The following is a 27,716-nucleotide window of genomic DNA, read 5'->3' on the forward strand; positions in this document are numbered from 1 at the left end:
TCAGACCCCTGTTATCTCAGTTTTCCTCCAGGCCATCAATTAGATATGCTCTCTCAATACGATGAATCTGCCTCCAGGTATTAACTTTAGAAAAGAGCTATTAGTAGGCCATTCCAATGGTACAATTGTCATCAAAGCATAATTCAAAGCCCTACATGTACATCTGATTATTTAGCTAAATGCTCATTTTTTTATCAGCCTAATCTGCTCTTTAGGCTGTTGAACTCTGTACCCCACTGTACATTCACTCTACATTTGAATTTCTAAATCTCATTTTCAACACATTTTTTAGAATGAAACCGTTTCTTATTGAATTACATTTTAATCAGTGTGTTAGTACTTGAGAGCACAGCACAGTAAGGGCACCACGGTGGAACTCTTGGAATTGATGTTTTCCGCTCTCGTTTAAATGGAGCTCTGGGTTCTTTTACATTGAAGAATATGTCTGCTGCTTCAGACACCTGCCAAACCTTCTTCCTAAGGCATCTGACACATCTGATACAACAAGAAAATACTTCTGTGTGGCAACAGACTTCATCAACCAAACTGGGAATTGACAGTTGATAGAAGTAAAGACAATGATACAAAAGCACAGATATTTGATATATGTTCCTGGGAACACAGTGAAAAACAGAAATTGGGGGACCACAAGCTGACCCATCTTGTGGAGTCTGTTCTTCTGCAGAATAAGGTCCGAATCAAGTTAAAGGTAATTGCTGAACTACACTTGTGAAACGTGCCCTGAAAATCACCTGGAGCTGGACCATTCGTGGAATTATACAGTATGTAAGCAGAACAACCCAAGAACTAATCCACTGTAAATTTAACAGGGATTCTGTACAATTTGCTGTGGCTGGGAATTCTTTGCAAATACAAAGGACTTTTTTTAGTAGTTTTTAGTTAGTGTATGAGCTGCAGATTTCTAGATACAATAAAGCCTATTAAGCACCTTAGAAGACACCCCAGTTTTATAGAAAACGCATGAAATAAAGGCACATATCATAATTCCAGCTACAGGCTGACCAGGCAATGCTGCACAAATGGAATAAAAATAACCTTATCATGTCCCTAGCAAGAGCACCAAAGGACAAAAGTACGTCTAAGGTTTCTAACTTCCACCAAGGATTTAAATTGAGCACCATCAACAACCACAATCAATATTGTAGGAGCAGAACTATTAATGACATGTTGGCAAAACAAAGCTCCATGCAAAACAAACATTCGATTTTAAATGCTTTATATTTTAAATGTTTACCTCACTTCGGATTTTTGTTTTCAGTACTCCCACTGTTTTTCCTGTAAGGAATCATAAAAAAAATCCTGTTAATACAGAAACTGTTACTTACGTCCACATTGGTATACAGTACTCTGAATGAGGGAACTAGTGTGCTTTACATAGTGTTCAGCAGTATGTGGTACACAACAAGACCCCAGAAGCTCATTTTCAGTTCAGATTGGTTTTAAATTGGTAAAATGAGGCAGGATTAACATGTTCAACAACTGTTAAATACAATTTGCTAAAGAAATAGAATGTGCACTGATATTGCAATACAAATTTGAATTACAATTGACAGAAAAAGAGGTTTTGGGTAAAAGGTTTTGACTCTGCTTTGAGAGCTGGATGTCTGTTGCTATAGCATTCATTAATACCTCTACCTGATTATGATGATGATTTAATATTGTCGTTAGTTGCCAAACGTGATTTGACGGGTTCCATCCACCCCTCCCCCAAGACCTGAATTTCACAAGTCTCCCCAAAACTGAAAATCGCAGTCAGCTGGAGTAGGCAACCTTCAGTCTGAAAATTAAATATTGTTTTTTCTTGTCAAAGTCTGTTTTCTTACCAAACATTGTAGTCAGACCCTGATATCACTAAATGCACAGCAAACTCTGGGAAGTAAAATTTCAGAAATGCATGCATCAGGGGTATCAATTGTTTTTCATTTGTAAGCAAACAGGTAGACAATGCACTTACAGTACCATATATACACTAAACTGCAAAAATATTTTTTAAATGATATGATCCATAGGAGATAGCTTTCTTGTTCAAAGTAGCAGAAGTGGCCCAGCACTTATTACTGTATGTCTCATTACTCCTAAGAACTGTAAAGTAGCAGCTGACCAAGCTTTTTCCTTAGTGTACTGTGCTATGAGAACATATGCTGTCATAACCCCACAAGCGACTGCAGCTACATCTGCCCCTGCTACATCACTGAAAACAGCAGCAGACCGGGCCAATAAGTCAATTTAGAGAGCCTCAGGGCTTTACAGTCCCAGCATCTCCACCTCACTGAGCATATGTAGGGTGTCCCTCAGCGTTGCATAACACACAGTTTTCACCAAAATACACATCTCATGCAGAGCAGCATCAATTACTCTTGGCTGAGTGGTCCTGTATTAACACAGATCTCTGTTGTCCTCACCATGCGATGCAGGACTTTCAGTATTCTACTATGTTTTTTTTTATCTTAATTGTTTAATCCGGGTGCTGAAGATAACTTTGATAATTAAAGACTAGTTTGAGCTAAACCGTATGAAAGTTGATAAATGAGAGGATGCCATCTGGCCCATCTAGTCAATTTCTTAGTGAATAATCTAATCCAGCAGTTTCTTGAGGTACTATAAAGTACATAACAAAGGTAATTTAATTAAGTGAACACATTTTTGGGCAACATTCATTCACAATGTTAAAAATGAATAGTCTTTCTGCTGTTACTTTCAAACTTTTGGAGTAACACTCTTCTGGCATGTGTTACAAGTGCAAAAGTACTTTTAACGGGAATGAACAGGAACACGATTTCATGCGGTTTGGATGAGAGTTTGTAGTCTGTAGTCTGTTCTGTTAGTATAAGAGTTGTCTGCTCTAATTAAATTGAACTAATCGGGTAGCCAATCCGGAAAGCTGTAGGTGTTGATTGTCCAATCTTGTAACAGCAGCACCAAGGGAACAGCTGTTACCATACTAGTCAACACTGATGAGTAACACACGAGAGTGAGAGAGTCTACAGCATCTTCTCGCCTTCATCAGGACCTCTGAGAAACACGCTACTCTGCATAAAGACTACCATAGACACCGGGGTTGTGGGTGCTTAGGCATTTGAGATGTTAAAGGTCACAATTTTAACAGCCTGTCTTGTAGGGTCATTGTTACTGGAGCAACTCAGTGCTTCCCGGGATAAAAAAGACAAAATACTTCATTGCTGTTGCATGAGGTGTCACTGAATGTTGCACCCAAAAGCTCCTAATAATGTTTCAAGCTGCCACATGTACATGAATAAACAAGCTTTCTGCCTGACAGAATTGCTACACAAAGCTCACTGCACTAGTGGACTAGCATGCCCCTGGTCTTCAGTACAGGGTTTTGGACCAGCTTATATCCAGGGACAACAGAAGCTGCACAAGCAAAAGAACAGGTGTCTATATTAATGTATTGATAGTGTTACACATTAAATTTGCTTGCCAAATTTTAATGTTCAAAGTCTGTGTTAACACAGACACGGTTGTACTGTCATGTTGGGTTCAGTATCTGGATCGCTGCTGTACAAATGCAGGTGACTCTCTGACTCTCACTGACTTCTTTTATCTGATGGTGTTGCCAAGACACAGCATTAATGCCATCAATCAATCATTTGCTTAACAAAGGTGGTGGGACCCAGATCATGTGTTCATCTGGGAGCCATTTGATATTTAGAGAAAGAGTTTTACTTGAATCATATTTTTTGTCATGAAGGAGCAGTAGAGCACAGAGTAGCAGTAGAGCACGTGCTCTGAAGCTTTTTGCATGTGTGTAGCAGCCAGCGTCTCTCCAAGTGCAAAGCCAACGTCAGACATCCAGGAAGCAGCAAAGTGTCATTTGTCACTGCAGCCAGATTCTCACTCGCCATCCTTTTTCCCAGGAATTTTTCTGTAGTCGTGGAGCTTATTTCAAGTTCTCTCCTAATATGGACAAAGGGCCACTTACTTAATAACAGTGGATGCAGTAATTTACATTACAAAATTGTCATAAAAAAACCATCAGCTCAGTAACGCTCTAAAGCAATTCAGCAAGCAAAAAAAATCGCTTCAGGTCTATCCAAAAGCCTTTTCTTATGTACAAGCACTGATTCAGTCTTGGAGACCTTGACGAACTTTAACAAAACCTGCACGAACAGCTGAACTGCTGTGCATCACAGACAGACAAGCTATAAATGTAAAAAAAGAATAGACTGGGGCAGAACAGCGATACTGGTGCAAGTTTCACACTGTTACCTGCTCAGGAGTCACAGCATTTGTTACTACTCATGCGATACATGAGAATGTTACTCACCAGACTCTTGCCAGAGTCAGACAAAAGGGGCGTTTTGCAGTCACATACCTGCCTGGGGTCGGTCCCAGGTGAACACCGGCCGGCGGTACCGTAGGGTGCAGTAAAAAAACACGAGCCACACCAGGAAGGTGGCCAAGACCAGAGTCAGAACCCAGCAGAACCGGAACACGGCAGGATCGCTGAGAGCCCAGGGGACAAGGGGATGCATCCTCCTGCACGGATCGGCACCTCTCTCCCTCGCTCTTATCTGTGTTTAAAGGCAGCTGATGCAAAAGCCAGCCTGCTTGCGCGCTTCGTCGGGGAAGACACGGAGGCAGCGGGGCAGGAGCAGATGGGTACCAGCTGTTTGGCAGGGAGCCCTCAGCACACGTCAGCCCTGGCTGGCTCTGTGTGTTTCCTCCCAGAGAGGACGGAGAGCCCCTCCCACAGAGCCACAGTCTGCATACACACAACAGGGACAAGAAACTATTAACCCCTGGCTGGAGAGCATTGCAAACGTCCCTGAGGTGTTTAATTTCCTCTCCAGAAACATTCACAGGCAATTAACAGGTGATCTGCTCCCCAGCGTCAGACCAAGAAGCAGCCAGGCTGCAGCAGTTTCCCTTGAAGAAACTGCGGGAGGAAATGTGATCATGATGAAGACGATGGACAAGATTTCACGACTCAGGGGAGTTGTTCTTTATGGATCTAGAAGGACTTTCCATCACTGCTATCCTGATCTCATTAACTTAAATTAAAAAAAAAACATATTAAAGCATACTGTGGCTGAAATTGCAACAATCAAACATTTTCTTTAAAGTTCAAATAGGTGACCAGTGGAGAATAACTGAACGATGATGTTATATGGTAATTTCCTGATTCGAAGATCAATTCTACATCCTTTGTGTGTCACAGTTCATCCCAGGTTAGAACAGAAAAGGACTGCAAAAACTGTCTCCAGTTTGGCTCCTCGGAGCCCTCCAGTTAGAGCACTATAAAAATAAACTGCATACAATTTGGTGTAATAAAATATTAGCACATCAGGTTGATGCAGAACAAAGCATTGAAATAGACAATCCCAAATATTCCAGGGAAACATTGTATAACGGCTACCCTGTCCTTACCACAAAAAGTAACCTCTAAATTTTAAAGCTTTGCTGACCGGAAATAAAGTGTGCAATAAAATTGCCTGGTCTGTGTTTGCCTACATCTGCTGACTTGCACCTTCTCTTGCAATTAAAAATTTTCTTTTTTCAATTTCCCATCAAGGTCTTTAGCAGGTCTTGGCAAATGGTAAAGGTCCTTTTTAAGTGTTCAAGTTGCGCTGTGCTTTATTGTGATGTGCAGGTATGGCACAAGTCGGCACAACAGTGGAAGTGGGTGGGATTCCTCAGCTGGAGGTCAGCGTGAGTTTGTGTTCTGAATTAATCACAGAGGCCCAAGACGACCAGGTGCAACAGCTTCTTCAGAAGCCAGCTGGCCTGACCCGGCACAAATTCGCTGATTAGCAGTTGTCATCCCTGATATCCACTTGCTGTTAAACTAAAACCAGGCTTCCTTCTGCAGCTCTGTAAGCACACAGACACACCACCACCTTTCTCATATTGATTTTTTCACCAAACAAGCGCCATTTGTTTGTACATCTAATTATAAATAATGAATATCACCTATTAATTTTCAAAGGTATAATACATTTTCAGCAGTCAATGGCCTCTTATCAGATGTTAAGCAGAACAAAATAAGTCATAAGAGTACATAAATAGCACCTACATTTTGTTGGTGATTTTGTGCATTTCTGTTGACATTTAGTGAAGCTGTTATAGAACAGCAGTTTCCAGCATCACAGTAATTGGGTACAGTGTCTGTTAAGCCCTTACAGAGGGCATTCAGAGATGAAGTGCTGTAGACTGCAGGGTGAAGGAGTGGTTTAAGGTTCGTACTCTTGAGACAAGAACCTCACTCACACTGGTTCAGTAAAATGCTCAGCTTTATCACCGAGCACAAATGTAAACTGCTCTGGATTATAGCATCAGCAAAATACCCTCAGTTCTGCACTGTAGGTGAAACAAAAATCCCCAAGTAATCTCCTAAAAAACTCCTTCTTGAAGTCCTGCAGTTGCAATACACCATGCCCTGGCTATGCAACATGCCAGAACTGTAGATTACTGCCTGCTAGTGCAGCAGCAGCCTATGCTCTTGGCCGAGCCAGTGCCAGTCTTTCTCCCCATTGGTTCCCCAATGGGGAGAAAGCTCTACTCTACCTTCACTGGCTCTGCGCTGTGTAACCTTCACTCTGTGCTCCACTGCTCCTTCACTGTCACTGCGCTGTGTAACCTTCACTCTGTGCTCTACTCCTCCTTCACTGTCACTGCGCTGTGTAACCTTCACTCTGTGCTCTACTGCTCCTTCACTGTCACTGCGCTGTGTAACCTTCACTCTGTGCTCTACTGCTCCTTCACTGTCACTGCGCTGTGTAACCTTCACTCTGTGCTCTACTGCTCCTTCACTGTCACTGCGCTGTGTAACCTTCACTCTGTGCTCTACTGCTCCTTCACTGTCACTGCGCTGTGTAACCTTCACTCTGTGCTCCACTGCTCCTTCACTGTCACTGCGCTGTGTAACCTTCACTCTGTGCTCTACTGCTCCTTCACTGTCACTGCGCTGTGTAACCTTCACTCTGTGCTCCACTGCTCCTTCACTGTCACTGCGCTGTGTAACCTTCACTCTGTGCTCTACTGCTCCTTCACTGGCTCTGCGCTGTGTAACCTTCACTCTGTGCTCTACTGCTCCTTCACTGTCACTGCGCTGTGTAACCTTCACTCTGTGCTCTACTGCTCCTTCACTGTCACTGCGCTGTGTAACCTTCACTCTGTGCTCTACTGCTCCTTCACTGTCACTGCGCTGTGTAACCTTCACTCTGTGCTCTACTGCTCCTTCACTGTCACTGTGCTGTGTAACCTTCACTCTGTGCTCTACTGCTCCTTCACTGTCACTGCGCTGTGTAACCTTCACTCTGTGCTCTACTCCTCCTTCACTGTCACTGCGCTGTGTAACCTTCACTCTGTGCTCTACTGCTCCTTCACTGTCACTGCGCTGTGTAACCTTCACTCTGTGCTCTACTGCTCCTTCACTGTCACTGCGCTGTGTAACCTTCACTCTGTGCTCTACTGCTCCTTCACTGTCACTGCGCTGTGTAACCTTCACTCTGTGCTCTACTGCTCCTTCACTGTCACTGCGCTGTGTAACCTTCACTCTGTGCTCTACTGCTCCTTCACTGTCACTGCGCTGTGTAACCTTCACTCTATGCTCTACTCCTCCTTCACTGTCACTTTGCTGTGTAACCTTCACTCTGTGCTCTACTGCTCCTTCACTGTCACTGCGCTGTGTAACCTTCACTCTGTGCTCTACTGCTCCTTCACTGTCACTGCGCTGTGTAACCTTCACTCTGTGCTCTACTCCGCCTTCACCTTTGACCAACGACTCTTCATTACAACAATTAATATAAACAAAGATCCCATAAAAGCACTGCCACACCCCCTTTTTAACTCAGTTAATTCACCTATTTACCAGAACGAATCATTGGTCGCTGAAATGTGAAAACACACTGCTGAAAAACAAGTATATTTAAATAAAAATTGTTACATTCATTTTTCTCAGGTGAAGGTAGCCAAATAATATAATCTAGAGCTGTACAGTAAGTGTATATACAGTATACTGTCTGTTACATACAAGTAATGTGAGAAGGAGCCTTCCAGCAACTGCCAGTCGATTAGGAGCTAAAAATTAATTGTCTACAGTGCTACAGGTGATGTTACAGCCTTGACACTATTATGTAATATAATATATAAATTTAGCTCAGGTGGGTAGCTGCGTCAGCATGCATAGGCTGCAAAGGAACAAGTAACAGGTTTATTCCATGCTGAAAAGAGAAGAAAGAAAACAACGTTTCGGCCGTGGAGCTTTCTTTGGGTGTGAGAAAGACAGGGCAGTAAGCAAAGGTAATGTAGCAGGATAACAAAAGCTGGGAGAGAAGGAGCAATGGGCAGGTGTCTTTCTCACACCTGATTTCTTTCTTCTCTTTTCAACATGGAATAAACCTGTTACTTGTTCATATGTAAATTTATACATATATGATGTAAGGATCACAGTGCAGTCCAGTGAAGGTTGGAGATGATCACTCATAACGAAAACGGCCATTTCAAGAGAACACTGAAGGAGACACACTGAAGGACTATTTCCCATAGAGCCCCAGATTACAACAGCGTTAGAGAGGGTTTTATAGTCCGAGTCCAGCCGTGATATTACCATGAATGTGGGGTTCAAGTGATCATTCCCCTTATGGTCTAGTGGCAGTATTCCTGATATTATTCTTCCTTTCAGTTGTTTCTGTGATGTCATATACAACAGCAGGTGTCTGTTTAAAACTCCCTCAAGCCAGGTCAGGAGTAATGACCCCAGCTCGCAGTCCGATTTCTACACCAACCTTGAAGTCCATCTTATCTCTATAAATTGTAAACACAAACCTGTAAGTTTGCAAAAGCTATGCAATGAAGTGTGGATGAGTATTTCACAATGCTGTTGTTACCCAGATCAGGTTTTCAGATAAGAATCCAACCAAAATAAAAGATTTGTGTTTTAAAGGTAAAAAGTCCTTAGTTGATGGGCGGACTTTTGAGCCTGTATTTATAGTCGAGTTTAGAGGAATGTGCCACAGAGTCCTGCCCAAGTGTGACTGTTCTCTGCCCGTTGGGACCACCTTCAGAATGCTGACAGCCCCTCCAGTCTGCTACCTTTCCCACTCCATTCCTCTGAGTCATTCGCCACCACCACACTTTGCCTTTCCTCTTTCCAGCGTCTGAGAAGACGCCCACACCCTTTCCGAGCCCAACCCCAATAACCTTCTCCGTCCCTTGTCCAGAGTTTTCCACATCGCTTGGCCACAGCTCAATTCAAACCACTCACTGCCCAGCCTTCTCCGGTTCTGTGCTTCGTGAGGAACAATTGAGCGCTTGTTCATTACACAACAAACCGCAAGCACTAACTGAGTAGCTCCAGGACATATAAAACGGTGTGGATACTATTAATCCAGCATCAAAGCTCAATTAAAAAATGTTTTCTGCTGCCTTGCATATTGAAGATCCTAATCTTCCTTTGGCGCCAGTGCAGAAACACACACACCTCGGAGCAGTAAGAAACAGGAGCTCCACCTAGTGGCGATGTGAAAAAGACTGCAAAGGCCCATTTATTGATAAGAGTTTGTTAAGCCTTAAATTTCAGTGCAGATGAATGTAGTTCAGCTCTGGGTCTTGAGGGTCCAAGTTTTCTTAGGGACTCTTTAACGTTTGCTTGTGAGGAAAGAATTCATAAAGGATATGAATTCCTCATCATGGAAACAACCGGATTTCCTAGTTTTTTTCCTCCCATAGTCCCAAATCTTACTGGTAAGTTAATTGGCTTCTGGGAAAATTGGCCTTGGTGTGTTGGTCTGTGTGGGTCTCGCCCTGCCTTGCGCCCCGTGGTTGCCCAGATAGGCTCCAGTTCCCCCACGATCCTGAATTGGAAGCAGATAGAAAATATATGGATGGTCGAAAACAAAGAGAAGGGCTTTGGCGAGTGGAGATTTCCTTTTTGAACCACAGTCCTTCCTCATTACCCATTCTCGAGCTTTCGTTTTAACATGGCATGTCCTTCCAGAAAGGAGCTTCTGTGAACAATTCAACGTCTCACAACCTCACGGTCTTTCCACCGAGTCTACAAAGAGCTCCTATACAATACTACTTGCAAAATTAAAAAGAAGTGGCCACCCAGACAGCTTTTGTTATGCATTTGTATTGTTCTATGGACTCTGGTAACAAGTGCTTTGAAAGGTTGTTTGAGGCCAAAGACTAAAAATCAAAGAGTCGATGAGACCAACAGTTACTCAATGCCTTGTCATTCCCTGCCTGCACAAAAGACTTGGCTGTCCATGTCAGGAAGAGGAACCGATCTTTGGAACAAATCAGCTATGTTCTGGTTTGAGCACGCTGTTAGCTCAAGCTTGAAGGTACAATGTGTGTAACAGACTGCTTGTCTTTCCACACCAGGAAGAAACTAAGGAATAGGAGTTTCTGAGATTCAATCTGAGTTCAAACATGTTCAGATTTACTGTACTCTTGAATAATCTTTTCCTTCATTTTTACAAAATACTCCTTTAAAGGCACTTTCTTTGCTTTTTTATTAAAACAGCAAAAGCACTCCACCATTTACATTTATTATTAGAGTATTGAGTCTGAATACTCCTCTCTTGTAGCTCTGCTGTGTGTAATTCTGCAGTATTGCCTGTGATCCTGTGATCCACGCCTTCCCACTGAGAAGTAACAGTGCTGCACCATGTATCACTGGATAATGCCTGAGACTAAACTCATTACATTCTATCCACCCACATGCAATCTCTATTGAATACCAATACAGTGGAAGAACTGCTGGAATTAATCATAACTTTTAAGTTGTACCTTTAGCTGAAGTTGTCATGGACACCAGCCACCAAAAGGCTGTGACTTTGACATACAGTACCATATGTGAAGAGATTTAAATCAAGCCACTCAGTCATTGTGTTCATCTTATAGAAGGAATCCTAAACCCTCTATTTTCAGTGCAAAGGCAGCTGTCAGAAGGTACAACTTATTTTTCACTTTGTGATCTTTCAGCCTTTTGCAATCATGATACATCGGTTTTGTCGCAGAACATCTGTTTTTAAAACAAATTAAATAAGCTGGCGGGCTGCCATGTTGATGCTTTGTTCTAGTTCAGAAGCAAGTTTCGCAAAAGCAAGATTGTAGCATATGGATCTAATATAAAAAGCACAGAATTAACCACAGTTTACTTACAGTGCTGCAAAGATTCAGAGATCATGGGTGTGTCCCCCTCCGTCCTAACCAGCATCTCTGTCATGCAATCTCTCATATTGCCCTTTTTACATAATGCACTACCATGCGGCTGCCAAGAGGAAACATGACTCAGGACTGGGTCTTGGTACGATTCCACTTCTGACAGCTTGTTTCTGAGATTTTGCGTTTTGGCTTTCAGCAGGAAAGCATGTTTCTCTGAGAAAAGTATTACTGGCCATTCTAATCATAAAGAAAACCACTCCTATCAAGAGAATAAACGCATTCAGGGCCAGGCCTTTAATCACAGGTTTAGCATAAATGAAGCATTGAATGGCATTACTGTCAACATAGCAGGCATGGTGTCTTTTCATTCTGTAGCAGTCTAATTAAAAAGTCTCTACCTCCCTTATTACAAATACACTACCTTAGAGGCCAAGGACCTAATAAAACCAGATATCCAGAGGCCCGATACAAGTTCACTGCGTGTTTTGCTGTATACCTGCACAAGTCGGGAAAAAACAGCCATCTGCCCCTTCCGACATGGAGCAAAAGCAATGCGATCAGCTTTTTCAAGAGCTACCGGAAAACAAAAATATTTCCAAACAGTTTTATAAGTAAAAGTGCAAGCACAACAGAGAAATGGTGAGTTTATGGAAATTGATATTGCAGTAGCAATGCTAATATTTGGCACCATGCTGAATGCATTGGCCATTAAAAGGTTTAGCTGTAAGAAAATATGGAGCAATAGTGACATCCGTAGGCCATGTGGGGATATTTCCTAATAAGCCTCTGTTTACAACACACAGAAATTAATAGTGTAATAGCACCCGTAATTTAAGGAAGGACCATTTTTTTTTACCTTTGCTTAGAAAGGTGAAGAAATGCAGACACTTGCACTGCAACTGTGTACCATTTTCTGGGCTGTATACGGCACAGCAGTGGAATAAATCAATTCTCATTAGCTACTGTACATAGTAAGTTCTGCAAAAAAATGTTTTTTGAAAGACAGTCAAGTCACCTTGTTCTGTTGCAGGAAGATGTAAGAGTAAACCAAGTATAAAAACTACAGTAAATGCACAGTATTACAGCCCCAAATTAGCTAAAACAATACCCAGCCATTTTCGAGTTCCAAACACTGAAACCCTTCACAGAATAGGTTATATATTCTCTGTGCTACAGGAAGGTAACATTTGACAGAATTAATGACTGAAAAGCAGCTCTTTACTGTGAAGAGCACAGAAATGTATTGCAAAATGCATGACGCTTTAGTGAAACTAAAGTAAAAAAAAAGTCACTTTTTTTTTTTACAATTACCACCATTTCAAGCATGTAATTCATTAAAACTGCAGGACAATAACATTCAGTACTGACTGTTACTAAAACATTTTATGAAATGAACTGAATGAAATAAAATTCCAAAGAGCAGTATAAAATCTGCATCATCCTTCTCAGAAAATCGACACACTTTCGTAATATTTTTCAAACCTAAATGTTTTGAAAACAAACTTAAATGTTTTGAAAAAAATACATCTGAAAATGACTTCAATTAACATTGCTGCAAATGCTGTTCTGACAACTGACAAAAGTGAGAAAACACAGATAACTTAGTCAATGACAATAATCTGTTGTAAGCATCCCAGTTAATCCAATTTACAATCAAGGTACTTACACCACCAGCTGAACTCGGTTAATTCTCACTTGATGCTGGAGTCAGAATTTAACAGTAATTTTACATTAGAAAAAAGGCTGGGACCAGGATGTATCAGTGATGAAAGCAATGAATAAATCCCAGATTTACAAAACTTTAAAATATGGGCACTGGTCCCGAGATTCAATCTCCCATTTTAAAGCAAGTGCGTACCAGTAAATTCCAAAACCTCAAAACATTAAACATAAGAGTAAATGAATAACTGGTTATTTGAATAAAGAATAAAAATTACAACATGTCCAGATTTCACCACCACATTTTTATTCTGTGTAAAACGTAAATTAGGAATTTTCAGTTCGAAAATTGTATTAATAAGAATTTAGCATGTAATGCATAAAGAATTTGCCCAAAATTACTGCACCTCCAAAAATCCTTTGAGCAAACATTCGAAAAACCACAGGTGCCTAAGCGGCAGAAGAGATCAAATGACTGTCACATACAGGTAGACTTGCGATTTGTACCTTTGAAAAGATTTAGGTTCAGTGCTTAATGACCATGTTTCCCTGGGAGTCCTGCGTGAATAAGAGTTCTGCCTCAGAGTCCGAATCCAGGCTGCTCCGGCTGTCCTCTCTCAGCCACGGACGAGAGATCTTCGCCGGACTCTCCCACCCTCTCTGGGTCCAGCTGGTTCGGTCTTTCAGGGGACTTCTCCCCATCCTACGCGGGCACCCGCGATGAGCTATAACTCTGTTTCCCTGGGAATCCTGAGTAAACAGCATTGCCTGAGTACTGAACTGACTCTTGGCCATGCGGGCCCTTTTTGGAGATGACACTAACTCTTTCTCCAGGTCCCCATTCATACCAGCAGAACTGAACAATCTGTCCTTAAGAGGTGACCTTCCCCGAGTGGTGTTCTGCCGTTTTGGAGATCCAAAACAAGAAGATGAGCAAATGTTCTCCTTGTCCAAAGCCAAAGACTCCTCCCAGCTCACCTGGAACTCAGGTTGAGACATTTTTGGAGCTACGGAGTAACTGTCAGGTCTCTTCTGTGTAGACGTGCAACCCTCCCGAGTCAATAGTTTCCTACAAAACGTCTCCGAGTTGAGACTCGCTGCCTCTCCATTCAACCAGTCGTGGCTTTCATCACTTCCTTGGGGACGCTTCTTGGTGGGTGGCTGAGGCGCCTCACAACGCGCAATAACTCGATTCCCCTGAGAATCCTGTGTGAACGCATGCTGCCAAGTCAGGGCCTCCTCTATGGCCCCACTCCAAATTTCTGAACGTTCAGCACACTCTGCCTGGAAGTCATACTTACCTGGATTGACAGATTTGTGATGCTCAGAAGCACGTGACACTTCTGACATGGTGCAATCCACTGAACCTAGACTGCCCTTATCCAAGGGGTCTTGGAGAGGCTCCAAACTATCAGATTGACTCTCCCCATCTGAAAGGAATGCAAGGCTTGTCATATCTGGAGCACAATCGCGAGCGAGACTGCAATTATTCTCATTTCTCCGACTGTACTCGTAATGGCCATGTTTATCGTCTTCATGCCTTGACGTGTCAAATTCAGTGACCTGAGGAACAGAGCTGTTGGGATCCTCTTTCAGCCCCACTGAATCAGCAAAAGCAGAGCAGTGATGATATTCCTGGGGCTCATCGAGGCAAAGTTTCCATTTCTCTTCTCTTGCTTTAGATTCGGACCATAGTGCTGAAGGAAAGCCTGGACGATCAGGACCTGCGTCAGAGGCCATACTGTTTTTATCATCTGGAAGTTAAAAACAAGTAAGACAGTTTAAAAAGTAATCCTAATGCAAGTTCTAATGGAGCACCTCAATAGACCAATACATTGAATAAAGCCTAAAGCCAGTAGAGTCTGAGACAGTCTGATACAGTTTCAATTTTATAATTAAATAGTGTTCATCAGAGTGTAACAATTACTTTATTTATTGAATGAAGTGTGAGAAATCTGCAGTTTAAAATTACAGAAATATTAAAAGGATCATTTGCAAAAGTAAAAAATTACAGTACCTGTGCGCCGTGGAGCAAAGAAGGACGAGATGGTGGTCTGTTTTGTGACAGGCAATGGATGTTTGGTCTGTGTAAAGCTGAGAGACAGGTTTATGTTGTAGCCACCTCCTGCAAAGGGGTTCAGTGCCTTGTAAATGGGGCGAGTCAGATTTGGCTAGAAAGAAAAACAGACAGTTATTGTTCTGATTGAATTCTACAGCCATCAGTTATAGACGATTATCTATAAATACGCATAAATAACCTTAAACATGATATACCCAAAGATACTCTTCATCATGATACGAGTATCTCAAAACCCGTAAGACGTTTTAAAAATCTTAGTCTTCTTCAGTAAACAAGCTTAATGGCTTGCTTTTTTACAATGCACCAAAATAAAAAGCAAATTAAAATATATGCCTCCTGAATTCTTCCATTTCAATGAGACCACGAGGGCGGTGCGTATTTAACTTTACAGAGGACCCAGTACCTGTTTTTTCTTCTTCATCTCCGCCGTGTCCAGCCAGACACCACATTCCTCCGTCACGGGGCTGGATGACTTTCTCTTCTTCATGACTCTTGTTAGAGATTTCCCAACACACGGGCTGTCACCTTCAGCATGACCAACGGCACAATAAACTCACTCCCGGAAACGTCTGCAGAAAATAAGAGAGAAAAATGAGAGAGAACTCGACGTTTGTGAAACTCAAACCAGTTCAGAAATGGGAATTGCCTTACATTACCCAACTGCGCTACCATACCACCCTAAACCAACTCAAAACTACTTATTTGACAAAAATATGTCAACTAGAACAGTAACAATAAAACTAACTCCCCCACAATGACGAACAGTCTGCTTGCAGTCAATCCTAAATCGTGCCTAAATTTGATAACAGACATCAGTGAGCACTTCCATTTTTTCATTAAAAACGTATAACTAAGTAACAAAACTGTATTACGGGAAACCACTTGTGTTGAAAACATGCATTTTAATTACTCGTACAAATGATTCATGTACTAAGTAAGCTAGCATGCTCTGAGTAAAGAATTAAACATAACTTAAGTAACTGCACGTTAAAGGCGCTGCATAGATAAAATGACAATGAAAACGACTAGAAAATTACTTAGTCACGGTTGTTAAAAACAAAAAAAATACATAAATAAAAGAATTTCGGTACACCAGCACATGCTCTGTTAGCTCAACTAACAAACGCTATTGCTATCGCTCGCGTAAAAGTTTACCGTTCGTCTTTCAATGATTTAACGACGACTTCAAACACCAAGTCAGTTTCTGTCCACAGAGATTTGTTGAAAAAGCACGCACTGTTCCAGTATTAGGAAAAATTAAGTTACTAAAAAATGGAAAGGATTAATACAAACCTGCTCAAAACCCTTCCCGCTTGTTTTTAAAGTTGGGTCTTTTGTCTTATTCTGTGTATAGGTGTCTATATCTTGCCTGTATAAATAACTATACAGGGTATGAAGTGTACATTTAATTGCATTCTAGAGATTTACTTTAATGTTTCAATTTTTCTTTTCTGTATACGCGTTTCTCCTACCCTTTTTTTAACTCCTGTTGAATAAAATACTGGCAGTATTTGGACAACGCAAAGAGTGGAAGAGAGACGTCGATCACCCGACCAGGGTTTGTTGTGGTGACGTCAGTGGGACTCAAGAGTGGTGAGCAGGAAGTATGGTCTATTTTTTACATTTCTTTTAATTGTCATTGTAAATACTTAAAAGCGTATGATCTTTTGATCTTTTCGGTTTTTGAAATGCATGTGTGTATTTGTTGAAGTGATAGACTGTTTTGACATTTAAAAAATGGCTGTAAATGCATGCGCTAAGGGGCATTCGTTTGCCGTCAAGAAGGGAAATGATTTATTAGGTTTCGACTTAAATGTCTTTTAAGAAAATCATACACAAATTAATGTCGGGTCCATTACATTCTGCTGCTACAGTTTGTAACTTGTAATTTGTAGTTTGTAATTTGTAACTACCATACCAAAGGGATTTGTACAGGCCGAATTCTGCTCGAAGATACACGTTCGCTGTTTTAGCCTGCTGTCTATTTTAGGAGACAAGCAGTTATTCCCTGGATATTGTAAAATAAGAAAATAATATTCTCATTTTCAAAAACAACAACAACTCCTTTATTACAAATAATGCCTTTTCCTGGCCAGAATTTGTAACCGGACATACTGTTTGTTACAGAATACTGCGAGATACAAATCCGTCACCATGTTTCACAGGATCTCGGCCAGTGGAGGCTCCGGAGGTGAGAGTCGGCGTGTAGCACAGATCACAATAAAAAGACACGCTCACAGAAAATCACTATGTCATTGAATTGTTTAGTGCAATTTTATTTCTTTTTTTAACAACATTGAAAATAGTAATATATTTGCGCACAAAAATGTATAAAGAAATGTACCTGGGATATGTCCTCATACAGTTTCCACCTGGTTCCAAGGCCAGATTGAAACATTTGTTTGTGAAAATCTTGCCTGTAGTTAAAGTTTTAGCTCGATCTTATTAAGCTTTTACTCAGAAATAACCTGCCTGCTCTTTTTTCTACAGCCCCAGCTAATAAACCAGAATTATATGAGGTAAGTCTCTCTTTTTGTGTTTATATGTGCAATATATCTGGAAGCACTATATATTGTGTGTTTATGTTGTGCGTGCAAATGGAATGTGATTGTTAAAGTTCTATGTGCTGTAATCAAATTTCTTTTAAAAAATTAAATATTTTTTTCCCTAACACAGGAAGTCAAGTTGTACAAAAATGCCAGGGAGCGGGAAAAGTAAGTTCTGTTATTAGGCACAATCTCCTGATGTAATTGAGCAAGATAGCTCCTTGTATACTTGTGAAAATAATCAGTGATGCTGAACTTTGTTTTGGTTTTCCGGCATTAGGTCAGACTACTACTTTAAGAAGTCTGTAATTTCACAAAAGAAACCACTGGAGTCTGAGACATGAGATCATTTTCATTATATATAAGCCTTAATTTCCAGTCTTGGCTTTATGTGCCTGCTCAAAACCCCCCTAATAGAAAACAATAACAGAGTAATGTAGTGCTTTATCTTAAATCTTCTGAAATGCCAATGATTTGTAAGTGAACAACATGCATAAGTCTGACTGAAGAGAAGGACAGCTTATCGTGTAGATATTATATAAATTATACTGCTGCATTGTTTATAACAGGAATAAAATCTCAGTGCAAATTTGTCATTTCTATTAAGAAATGTTTTGTGAATGGAACTTTCTAAAAAACTTAATTTACTACAGTTTTCTTGATATGTTTCTTTTGTGCACTTTAAGGTACGATAACATGGCTGAGCTTTTTGCGGTAGTGAAGACTCTTCAAGCTCTTGAGAAGGCTTACATTAAGGACTGTGTGTCTCCAAATGAGTAAGTTTATGCAGCAGTGTTAAAAACACTCTGTCGTTTAGCATCTCAGAGCCAAGTCTTTATTACTGTGTTTTTTTCATATTCGATTAAGCTATATGCAGCTGATATATTCCATTGCTGAATTATTTTCAGTGGATAACAGTGGACATCCCCTTCGGTCCTTCTTGGCTGGACGTTTGCTTTGAGTTTTTTATTTAACATGTTCAGTTTTCTTTGGTTCTGACCCTCCCAATTTAGAATAGCCAGTTAGGCTTCTTTAGATCCTGACCCAATTGTGCTGTGCATCTTGGGAATCCCCGGTCACAGTCGGCCAATGAAATGATGCAGAGTCGAACCAGTGATCACAGAGCTCAACCTGCGCTCTCTGTGCAGTGATGGGTATATTTTCTCCATCGGCCCTGCTTGACGCTTTATGAACAAATTATCTCCACGGTGTACTTCTTCAAAGATCCAAGTTAATGAGCCTGAAAGGCACTTCCACACTGACTTTGCTTTTCGTTGGAGTTCATTTGTGATCAAACTCTGTTTTCCGGTTTACGTTCAGTTCATTTCACATGAGGAATTTGAGTGTCTTTGAAAGTGAAGTCAGGTTCGTGTACTAAATTCTCTTGCAGCTACATGCAGAATAGAACTGCACTGGTATCACATCAGAATACCAAAAAAGGCAATAAAAATTATCTTGGAAAACATCTTAAATGGAACATTGACAAAAGAAATCCAGTTCTGAGATTGCATAACATACTTTTCACCCAAGATATATGCGACAGAGCTTGAGGAGAATCGAGCATTTATGAAAGTGTTTTAAAGAAAATTTATTTAATTGGAGAGTCATTGGAAACCAATATAAATAAACTTTCACTTCAGCACCAACTATACCTAACACCAACTCTTCCGTCAAATAACAGAAATAGTTCAAAATAGATTAATTAACTTAGTCGTCATCTTGAGGAGATCAAAGAGCCTGACATGAAGAAACTGTATGTCAGGAGGGAAGACTGCATTAACGGGTGATGGCCAGATACTGATAAGAGTGACGAATGTGTGTCTTCAGGTACACAGCGGCTTGCTCCAGACTGCTGGTCCAGTACAAGGCTGCTTTCAAACAAGTCCAGGGGTCAGACGTGGGCTCCATTGATGATTTCTGCAGGAAGTACAGGGTAAGAGACAAAGAGAGCACCAAGTTCTTCTGCGGATTATGCTTTTTAGGGTGCATTTGTTGGTTTGACTTTGGACAGAGGCCATTACAAGTTAGTATTTTGTTCTTTTAAACCTGGTTATGTAAAGGCATCAGAAAATTCTCTTCTCCTCTGGCACATATACAACATCAATAGGTACAGCATAGCGGGGTTTGTGTATTCATACACCACACTTCCAAAGCTGGAAAGTGTGACAGGGACTGGTGTGGTTCAAAATGGGATATTTTCTCATAGGTACAGCATAGCGGGGTTTGTGTATTCATACACCACACTTCCAAAGCTGGAAAGTGTGACGGGGACTGCTGTGGTTCAAAATGGGATATTTTCTCATTTTCTTTGAAAATTATCTTTAGTGAGACAAACTACTGTTTTTCTGGAATAATTATTGGTGTGTAAGGCATAAACACTCCAGGCAGGGCTGTGCTGATTACCACACCCCTACTCAGCCCGTTTGTTGATTTGTTTTTATAAACACATTCCTGTGATTATATTTTACTTCAGATAACATCCTGTGTGAGTGTATCATGGTGGTCATATATAAGTGTCCCAGTCTCGGATGAGACATGAAGAAATGATATGCTTAGGGGAAATTGTAGCTGGGACACCCAGGAAGCAATAAAATATGAGAAAGCATTATTTAATATTATGAAGGACATGAAGGGTGTCCTCCCCCCCGCCCAGAGAAATCATTTTGTAGGTTAAAGTGTACTTGAACCCACTCCTTTTCATTTTGCTTTTATCAAAACCCTGGAAGTTAACCCCTGTTTATTTAGGAATTTAAATCTGATCATCAATGTGTTATATGTTGTTAGAAATCAATTGGCACTTGCATAACTATTTTAACGCTCATGCAGTTTGAACTCTGCAGTCTGTTGAAGTGATGATTTTCTTACTGCGCCCCAGTTGTTTTCAAATTGGAGTTGAGTTAACAAAGGGCACAGACAAGAGGAGACCATTTGGGTCATCCTGCCTGTTTGGTATTTATCAAACCGATTGAAGGATCTGATGCAGCCGTTTCATGAAAGAATCCAGAGTTTTGGCTTCAACAACATGGCTAGTTAGTTTATTCCAAGCAGACCCGTCCCTTTGTATAAAGAAGTGCTTCCTGTTACCGGTTTTAAATGCTCTTCCGTTTAGTTTCCACTGGTGTCTCCCAATGCTCAGGAGTCTATTCAGTGCATTTAAGGATTTAAATACTTGGATCAAACCCATCTGTTTGAAAATTTCATTCAAAATTTCATTTCAATTTATACTAGAAAGTGTTGGGATGATTGTGTTTTCTAATGGCGCTGAAAGATGTTTTTTCTTCAGCTAATAAATTGTCTATAGTGATAAATGTCTGTTTTTGATTGTACAGCTGGATTGCCCATTGGCCATGGAAAGAATTAAAGAGGACCGACCAATTACCATCAAGGATGATAAGGGCAACCTGAATCGATGCATTGCAGATATTGTTTCAGTAAGTCCCAGATGAACTAGCTTTCCTCAGATGGAAGTGCTATACCTGTGCTGCATTATACAACCTGCCAGAAAAGCAAGGAATTTTCAGGGCGGTTTGTTTTACTGTCAGATTTTAGTCTGAATTTATTCTCAAACTGACATTGGTTTTGAGGTGCTGATTGCAAGACCACTCCTGCACCTTCGTTTCAAAAATGCGTGTTCAGATAGCAACACTCCAGTTTGTGCTTCGCAAATCTCTTTGCTCTTTGGGGAGTCAGGTCAGGAAGTACTCATGAGCCAGCTGTTTTAATACTGTAATGAAGTTCGTCTTCATGCTGTGGTAATAAAACTATGGTATAGAAGGTAACAGTCCAGACGCAGTGTACTGTGTAAGATTGCGTTGATTGCAAATAAAAGCAATACAGGAGCTTTTCTCCGAAGATAGTTTCTTTGGTCTACTGCAGTTTCTCAAATCAGCACTGGAGCTCAAAGGCGGATAATCTTCTTTTCCGATGTGCACACTTCATCAACAGTGCTGAATAGCTTAAACGCAGATCCTGCTGTTGCTGGAACCAGACTCCTCACACTGTGCAGATGGTGCTAGACATTTGATACATTCCTTTGAAGTCTGTGTGCTATTTGTGAAGCCTGTGTTGTTCAGAGCTTTAACCATTTAACTGTGTGGTGAAGCATTTTTATAATTGATCATATCTGGCTTTATTAGACTTCTTTTTTTTTTGGTTGTTTGCTGCTGTTTAAGAAAGGGTGAACGTTCAGAATTCTAATGTCATCATTACAATACCTAGAGAAGGAAAACCGTCATATTCTGACACAGGGAAGTTATGGTGGCCTTTGGGAGAAAACAGACACAGTGTAGCTGAAAGGCCCTATTGTTCCCAACTGGCTCCATGAGGCATTTTCAGTTCTCACTCACACTTAGGTTTTGTGATTTCTTTTTGATGCAAATGTTATTGTTTCTGCCATTTAATGCACATCCTGCATGTTTTAGGGCAAAGTGTGAATTACATTTTGGCTTCTGAGATAATTAGGCTTCATGTAGGTTTTCTGAGGAGTTTACTGGACTCGTAATTACTTATAAAACTTACTGACTTCGTGAATCTTAGTGATTGTGTGGGAGGTGACTGTCCTTGTTCTGCTGTGTGCTGACAATGCTAGCTGCTCCTTTTTGTAGAACCAGCGTGTGCAGAATTAATACCTTTTTTTTATTATCCTGTCTCAGGTTAATGCCGCGAATTTAGTTTATGTGCAAGTGCAACATTTTCTGGGGATTTCTGGGGGTTGCTCTTTTCTGGCTTATATGAGGCCATTGTAGTAATAATTTGAAATGGTAAAAAAATCCAACTTTAAAAACAACAAAGAATAGAAATTTCCCTTTCTTTATGCAGTGTAAATGTACCATTGATTAAATTAGAAACACTCCACGATTAAATTGATCATTATCAATATTATGAAAAGCAGAAAACTATTGTTTTTCTGGTACACCCAGACCTTTTTGTGGGTCTCTCCAACTCTACTCATATGATGTCGTTAATGTTTGGAATGGCTCTCAGTTCTGACTTATAATTATTATTTGACAAAATAATCTGGTAATAAACAGCCGCAGAAGTATTAATTTAGGTAAATGTTTATTTTTACTTATTCACGGTTGGTAAACCATTCTTATATCGTAAGGTTTCCACCAGTGCGGACAGATTGCCAAGATTTTGTTTTCAGTTCGAGAATCTGTTTGCTTTTTACTTGTGTTAAGCGCACGGTTTGCACCAGACGTCCCATATTTCGGGATGTAAATCGTCATTAAAATGCTAAGTGCAATTGCTAATCTGTCCACTTGCTATGGAAATTGCTCTAAATGAATCATTGAAAAAACTAAGGTATTGTACTATTCCAAACACTGCCTTAAAAAAAAAACTTTTTAAAAAGTGGACTCTTGGCCCATTCCCCAGAGTGTTGTGGACAGGAGGGGGGTCAAACTTACAAAGCACCTGACCAGCTGTTTTGTCACCCACTTGGCAGGCATGTACTTGCCCTGTAGGTGGCAGTCTTGCCCTGGCTGATCTCTCCTGACTCTAACCTAAGGCTGTCTGTTCCTCTCCAGCTCTTCATCACAGTGATGGATAAGCTAAGGCTGGAGATTCGGGCCATGGATGAGGTAAAGCAATGCATTTTGGGACTGCTTTTTGTTGAAAATGATGAAACAGATAGAGCTTGTTTTTTCCTTTTTATCATAAGCATGGATGAATTTCACCATTTCTACAGGGTGCATTTGTAACAAGGCATTCTTCCCCCCACTTATAAACTTACAAATCAGGTGACCTTTCTAATCACCATTATCAGCCATGCAAATCAAAGTTAAGCATTTAACCATGTAAGTGACTGAATCATTGAATCAACACCAGTTATTTGGAATAATATGTCGTAAACGTATAGAAAAGACAAAGAAAATAAGTAATTCAGGCCCAGTGGGGTCATAGTACCCTAGAAACCTATCCACCAGGCTTCTCTTTGTAAAAGTAATTTGTCGTGATTTCCACCCCTATGTGGGGCTTTTACTGCCTCATTGCCCATAATCTGTTCCCATAAGGAACAGACTATGACCATGTGAATTAAAATGTAGCCAGACATTTCTCATTCTTATTTCTTATAATGCTTTTGAGTTCACTAATTCTTGTTTTAAGCTCTCTTGATGTTTTTTTTCCAACATAACACAGATAGCATGACAATGTCAACAAGCAGACAACAAACTTACAAGGAATTATTCCCCATACCTTTAATTTAATTCCTGAATGAGGCTGGTTAAACAAAGCCCCTTTGATCATTGCATTGTTCAAACACTGTTGACAAGCAAGAAACAAGCTTTCAGTAGATACTACTTTTTGGTGAACTTGCATGTTGTTTCATGTAAGACTACTTGCTGAAAGTACTTCAGTCATCTCTTGCCTTCTTTTCTTCTCACCAAGTCCTCGTTTGTCAGTACAAAACTCTTCCCGCTGTTTTCAGCCTCTGTCCAGCCCTTTTCCCTAGGCTGTGGTCAGATTCTCAGTGCCTCCTCTGTCTGTCCCTGCTCAGATCCAGCCAGACCTGAGGGAGCTGATGGAGACTATGAACAGGATGAGCAACGTGCCCCCAGACTTCGAGGCAAAGGACAAAGTCAACCTGTGGTACGTTCCTTCATGTACCTACAGTATACCAAGGCTGGACATGAAGCTTCTCCATGGCCAGTACAATCAGAGGGATGGAGCAGACATGGCAACCTTGTTAAAGCGGAACTGCGCTCCTAATTTCTCAGACTGGTTAGCAAATCTCTGACAAAATGAATTAATTGACGGTCTAGAAAAACTTTCCAAATTTTGAACTAAGCACAAAAACGTGACCTTTGTGAAAGTACTGTGTGGTCACCACTGTGGTCACAAACCACTGGTCTCTCCACAGATGAGAGCAAGAGCACATCCGAATTGCGATGACTTTCGCACTGTAAAGTCTAATGTAATGCGATGTACAGGCGAATAAGTACAGGTCGTGCAGCAGACATTTCGCTGCAGAAACGTTCCAGCTTGGCCTGCATGCACAGTTAGCAAGTAAATGGTATTAGTTGGCAAAACTAATCTCAAATCTCAAAGAGGAGAGCAATATTTATATTCCATTAAAAGAGGGGTATTCACAAGACTGCTTCTTTAAAATGTAATAACATTTACATGTTTTGAGTTGAGTACTTTTACACAGAAGGAATTTAAAGAGATCCTGAAGAGATTTATGTGAATAATTGATCAAAAAGCAGTTCCATAAGAGGCTGGTCTTTTGTAGTTCAGTCCACCTCCTGATGAAGCAGTATCTCCTTTGTCTTTTCAGGTTGACCACTCTTAGTGGGATGTCTGCCTCAGACGAGCTGGACGACTCTCAAGTTCGGCAGATGCTGTTTGACCTGGAGTCAGCATACAATGCCTTCAACCGCTTCTTGCATTCCTCTTAATTTGTTTCCCCACCCTATTTTCCCTGGAATTTACTGACACCTCCCTTCCAGGAATTCTGAAGGATGCTGAAAGCTGACATCCCTCATATTGCCCCATTATTCTCCGTAAAAGTGCCTGGCTTCAGTGAATTGAATATTTTGCAGTTTGTTGTCTTCATGTTTATTGGTATCAAAGAACAGCAAATGGCTTACACATTGAGGGTAATTTTCAACTGAAAGATGACACTGTGGGGCATTGTGAGGGTTATAAATAGAGATGTACAGAAAAAAAGCAGAATAGGAGTTCTTTTTAAATTTGCCCACAAAACATGTCTATGCATTAAAAACAGTATCGAGGTTAGCACTGAGGTACTGATTTTGTAGGAACCTAAAATCTTACCATAGCCAGCTTCTCCCTTTATGAAGGTTCAGTATTTTTAGCCAATCATTATGTATTTCAATATATATTAACTCTTGTTAATATAATTATTTTGTATGCATGAGGGAACTGCATTCACTTGTTTGAGATCAGAGGAGGTAGCGATTGGCATTGCTGCCTCACTTTGCTGGAACCTTGGGTTCAATTCTGGGCCTGAGATGATATCTGCATGGAGTTTATATGTTCTCCCTGTATTTGTGTGGGTTTCCTCTGGATGCTCTAGTTTCCTCCTATAGCCCAAAAACCTACTGGAAGGTTAATTGGCTTCTGGGAAAATTGGTCAAAGGTATGATTATGTGAGCATGTCTGTGTTTGTGTGTCTGCCCTGGACTGGTGTCCCATCCAGAGTGTACCCTGCCTTGCGCCAGTTGCTTGCTGGGACATTCTGCTGCTCCCTGCAACCCTAAATTGGAAGAAGCAGTTAGAAAATGGATGGATATCTGAGGAGCAACATTATCTCTGTGCTAGTTGGAGCTCAAGTGTCTTTAACTGTGCCAGTGACGTTTTCAGCTCTGTTGAGAAGTAGAGTAGACCCTGATAAGCTTGTGGATACATGAAGGACTGGGAGTTTTTGTCTCTGTTCAGTGCTCACTCATGGTTGTGAATATCAGAAGGAAATAAATTGCAGCCATATCAAAACAAGGGAGGAATCGGTCATTTTAGAAACTTAGTGATTGTCCTTTTCAGAAGAATATTTTTAGTAGAACTATTTTTGGATTTTTGTACATCTCTAAGCAGATTGATCATCAAAAGATGTTTTGAAATCGTCTTTGATAAGTGTATTTGGAAACGACGACTTTCTGAAACTCAAAGTACATTACATTTTTTCATATGTTCAATTATGGAGTAGCTCTTTATCACTAATTTGATACTTGGTTAAGATTACTAAATCTAGTTTTAGGTGTAAACATTTCTATTGGGGTATAAACAAATTCAAATTGTGAATAGGATGCAGTAAAAATGAAGCATTTTACTGATTCAAATAAAAAATATGATCTCCTGTGTACATCTCTGAACATGTTTTTGCATGAAGAGTTAAGAAATTAGAAGGACATATTGAAGTTCAGGGGAAGCCTTTTTTTCTGTTGCTGCAAAATACCCTGGTTCACTGAAGATAAGGATAAACCAAAGGATTTTTCGTTTGACTATAAAATATCATGTTCTGCACGACACCATTTACACATTCAGAACCAGCCATTAGGTGTGGGTAATAGTGACAGAAACATGACATGACGAGTATTTTCACAGGTTTGCGGTTTCTTACTTATCATTGTGCATGTTGATGGGCTCTTACTGTGCATTTTAGCACTGTTCTAAAGCTTCAAAAGATCAAAAGGCATTCTCTGTAACGGACGAGCGTTCTTGGATTATTTCTTCAGAATCAGTTGAATTTTAAGTCTTGCAAGTCAAAAGTGTGTGACCAAGTTGGCCATTTGCATTTGGTATACTTATGAAATATTGCATCCCTAACCCACAGGAATTGTGCTTGGAAATGTTTTACATTTTTCAATTATGTCTTTCTGTTAGTGTATTTATTTATGCTGTAGGTTATTCTTCTTTGTAAATAAAATTCATAAATATTCTGCATGACACTCCTTAATAAATTTGCCTACTTTAGACTTGAGGTAGTGAATGTATTTTATTTCCAACAGTTACACTTCTTTGGTGTCATTTGAGTCAATGCCAGTTTATCTACAAAGTGACTGCCCTGTACATACAAGATAAATTACTGGTTGTGTTATACCTTGTTGTGGGATACACATTCTTGTGAACATTTAATGCTATGTTTTAGGACGAAACAATGTTCTAGAAATTTTTCCCAATACTTTTTTGGTAAACCCAGTTAAATAAAAAAGAGGGTGACAAAATTTGGCTGCAGCTGAATATAAGTAGATCTTTCATAAAAACAATTTCAGGAACAGTTTGACATTTTTTATTTTACTTTTTTCTGTAGGTTAATTCAATCCTTAATTTATCAAGAAAAATTCCAACTGCAGTTTCCTTTGCAGTTTTATTTTCAAACGAGCACTTTTTATTAATGTGAAATGTATTTTCCTTTGTGATTTACTATTGACAGGACGTTTTACTTTATATAAAATCCAGTTTTGTGAGGATTTTTACTGCCATAATAAACCCCAAAGGGCTAAAAGGTCACACCTCATTTTGGGAAATCTGTGCCAACAGTAAAAGGGTCATACTTTAACATTCCTAGAACACATTTAAAAACTATTTTCCGATTGTTTGCTGTCTTCCATTGCCAAAAGCATTTTTGTTACATGAAACACAACTGTGACACTTGGGGAAAAAAAGCTTTGGTGGCTTTTTGTGATCTTGTTTGAAATATTCTACGTCGGTTTTACACTTCTTTTACTCATTGTCTTTGCAGGCTTCGTGTTGTGAAAAATAAATCCCTATTTGTAAAGGCTGTTTGGGATACCTTGATTATAAAATAAAGGTTT

At 40.3% G+C, this 27,716-nt stretch overlaps 2 protein-coding genes across 3 annotated transcripts; one reads left to right on the forward strand and one right to left on the reverse strand.

The window, feature by feature from the left end:
- Nucleotides 1-11,433: 11,433 nt before the first annotated feature.
- Nucleotides 11,434-16,428, reverse strand: LOC102693899 (aurora kinase A- and ninein-interacting protein). Of its 2 annotated transcripts, none has more exons than XM_015357737.2 (4): nucleotides 16,187-16,428; nucleotides 15,297-15,462; nucleotides 14,831-14,984; nucleotides 11,434-14,567 (listed from the first exon to the last, which is right to left on the reverse strand). In XM_015357737.2, exons 2-4 carry the CDS (start codon nucleotides 15,378-15,380, stop codon nucleotides 13,339-13,341), a joined length of 1,467 nt encoding a protein of 488 aa, XP_015213223.2. In that variant the 5' UTR covers nucleotides 15,381-15,462; nucleotides 16,187-16,428; the 3' UTR covers nucleotides 11,434-13,338. The 2 variants fall into 2 exon arrangements, with proteins under 2 accessions (XP_015213223.2, XP_015213225.2); XM_015357739.2 differs by lacking the exon at nucleotides 16,187-16,428 and adding an exon at nucleotides 16,049-16,158.
- vps28 (VPS28 subunit of ESCRT-I) lies at nucleotides 16,407-27,411 on the forward strand. Its single transcript, XM_015357740.2, has 10 exons — nucleotides 16,407-16,497; nucleotides 17,021-17,084; nucleotides 17,384-17,412; nucleotides 17,570-17,607; nucleotides 18,126-18,215; nucleotides 19,267-19,372; nucleotides 20,769-20,870; nucleotides 22,968-23,021; nucleotides 23,939-24,030; nucleotides 24,719-27,411. Exons 2-10 carry the CDS (start codon nucleotides 17,048-17,050, stop codon nucleotides 24,837-24,839), a joined length of 669 nt encoding a protein of 222 aa, XP_015213226.1. The 5' UTR covers nucleotides 16,407-16,497; nucleotides 17,021-17,047; the 3' UTR covers nucleotides 24,840-27,411.
- The last annotated feature ends 305 nt before the right edge of the window (nucleotides 27,412-27,716 follow it).

Source organism: Lepisosteus oculatus, chromosome 10 (genome assembly GCF_040954835.1).
Source record: "Lepisosteus oculatus isolate fLepOcu1 chromosome 10, fLepOcu1.hap2, whole genome shotgun sequence".
In the NCBI taxonomy this organism is placed as follows: Eukaryota; Metazoa; Chordata; class Actinopteri; order Semionotiformes; family Lepisosteidae; genus Lepisosteus; species Lepisosteus oculatus.

Excerpts from the sequence above, each read along its gene's own strand:
- LOC102693899 (XM_015357737.2), bottom strand. The coding sequence starts at position 15,380 with ATGAAGAAGAGAAAGTCATCCAGCCCCGTGACGGAGGAATGTGGTGTC. Across the intron at positions 14,985-15,296 it reads AGATGAAGAAGAAAAAACAG|CCAAATCTGACTCGCCCCAT; the intron begins GTACTGGGTCCT and ends TTTTCTTTCTAG. Across the intron at positions 14,568-14,830 it reads CTTTGCTCCACGGCGCACAG|ATGATAAAAACAGTATGGCC; the intron begins GTACTGTAATTT and ends TTTAACTTCCAG.
- vps28 (XM_015357740.2), top strand. The coding sequence starts at position 17,048 with ATGTTTCACAGGATCTCGGCCAGTGGAGGCTCCGGAG. Across the intron at positions 23,022-23,938 it reads AGATTCGGGCCATGGATGAG|ATCCAGCCAGACCTGAGGGA; the intron begins GTAAAGCAATGC and ends GTCCCTGCTCAG. Across the intron at positions 24,031-24,718 it reads AAGGACAAAGTCAACCTGTG|GTTGACCACTCTTAGTGGGA; the intron begins GTACGTTCCTTC and ends TTGTCTTTTCAG.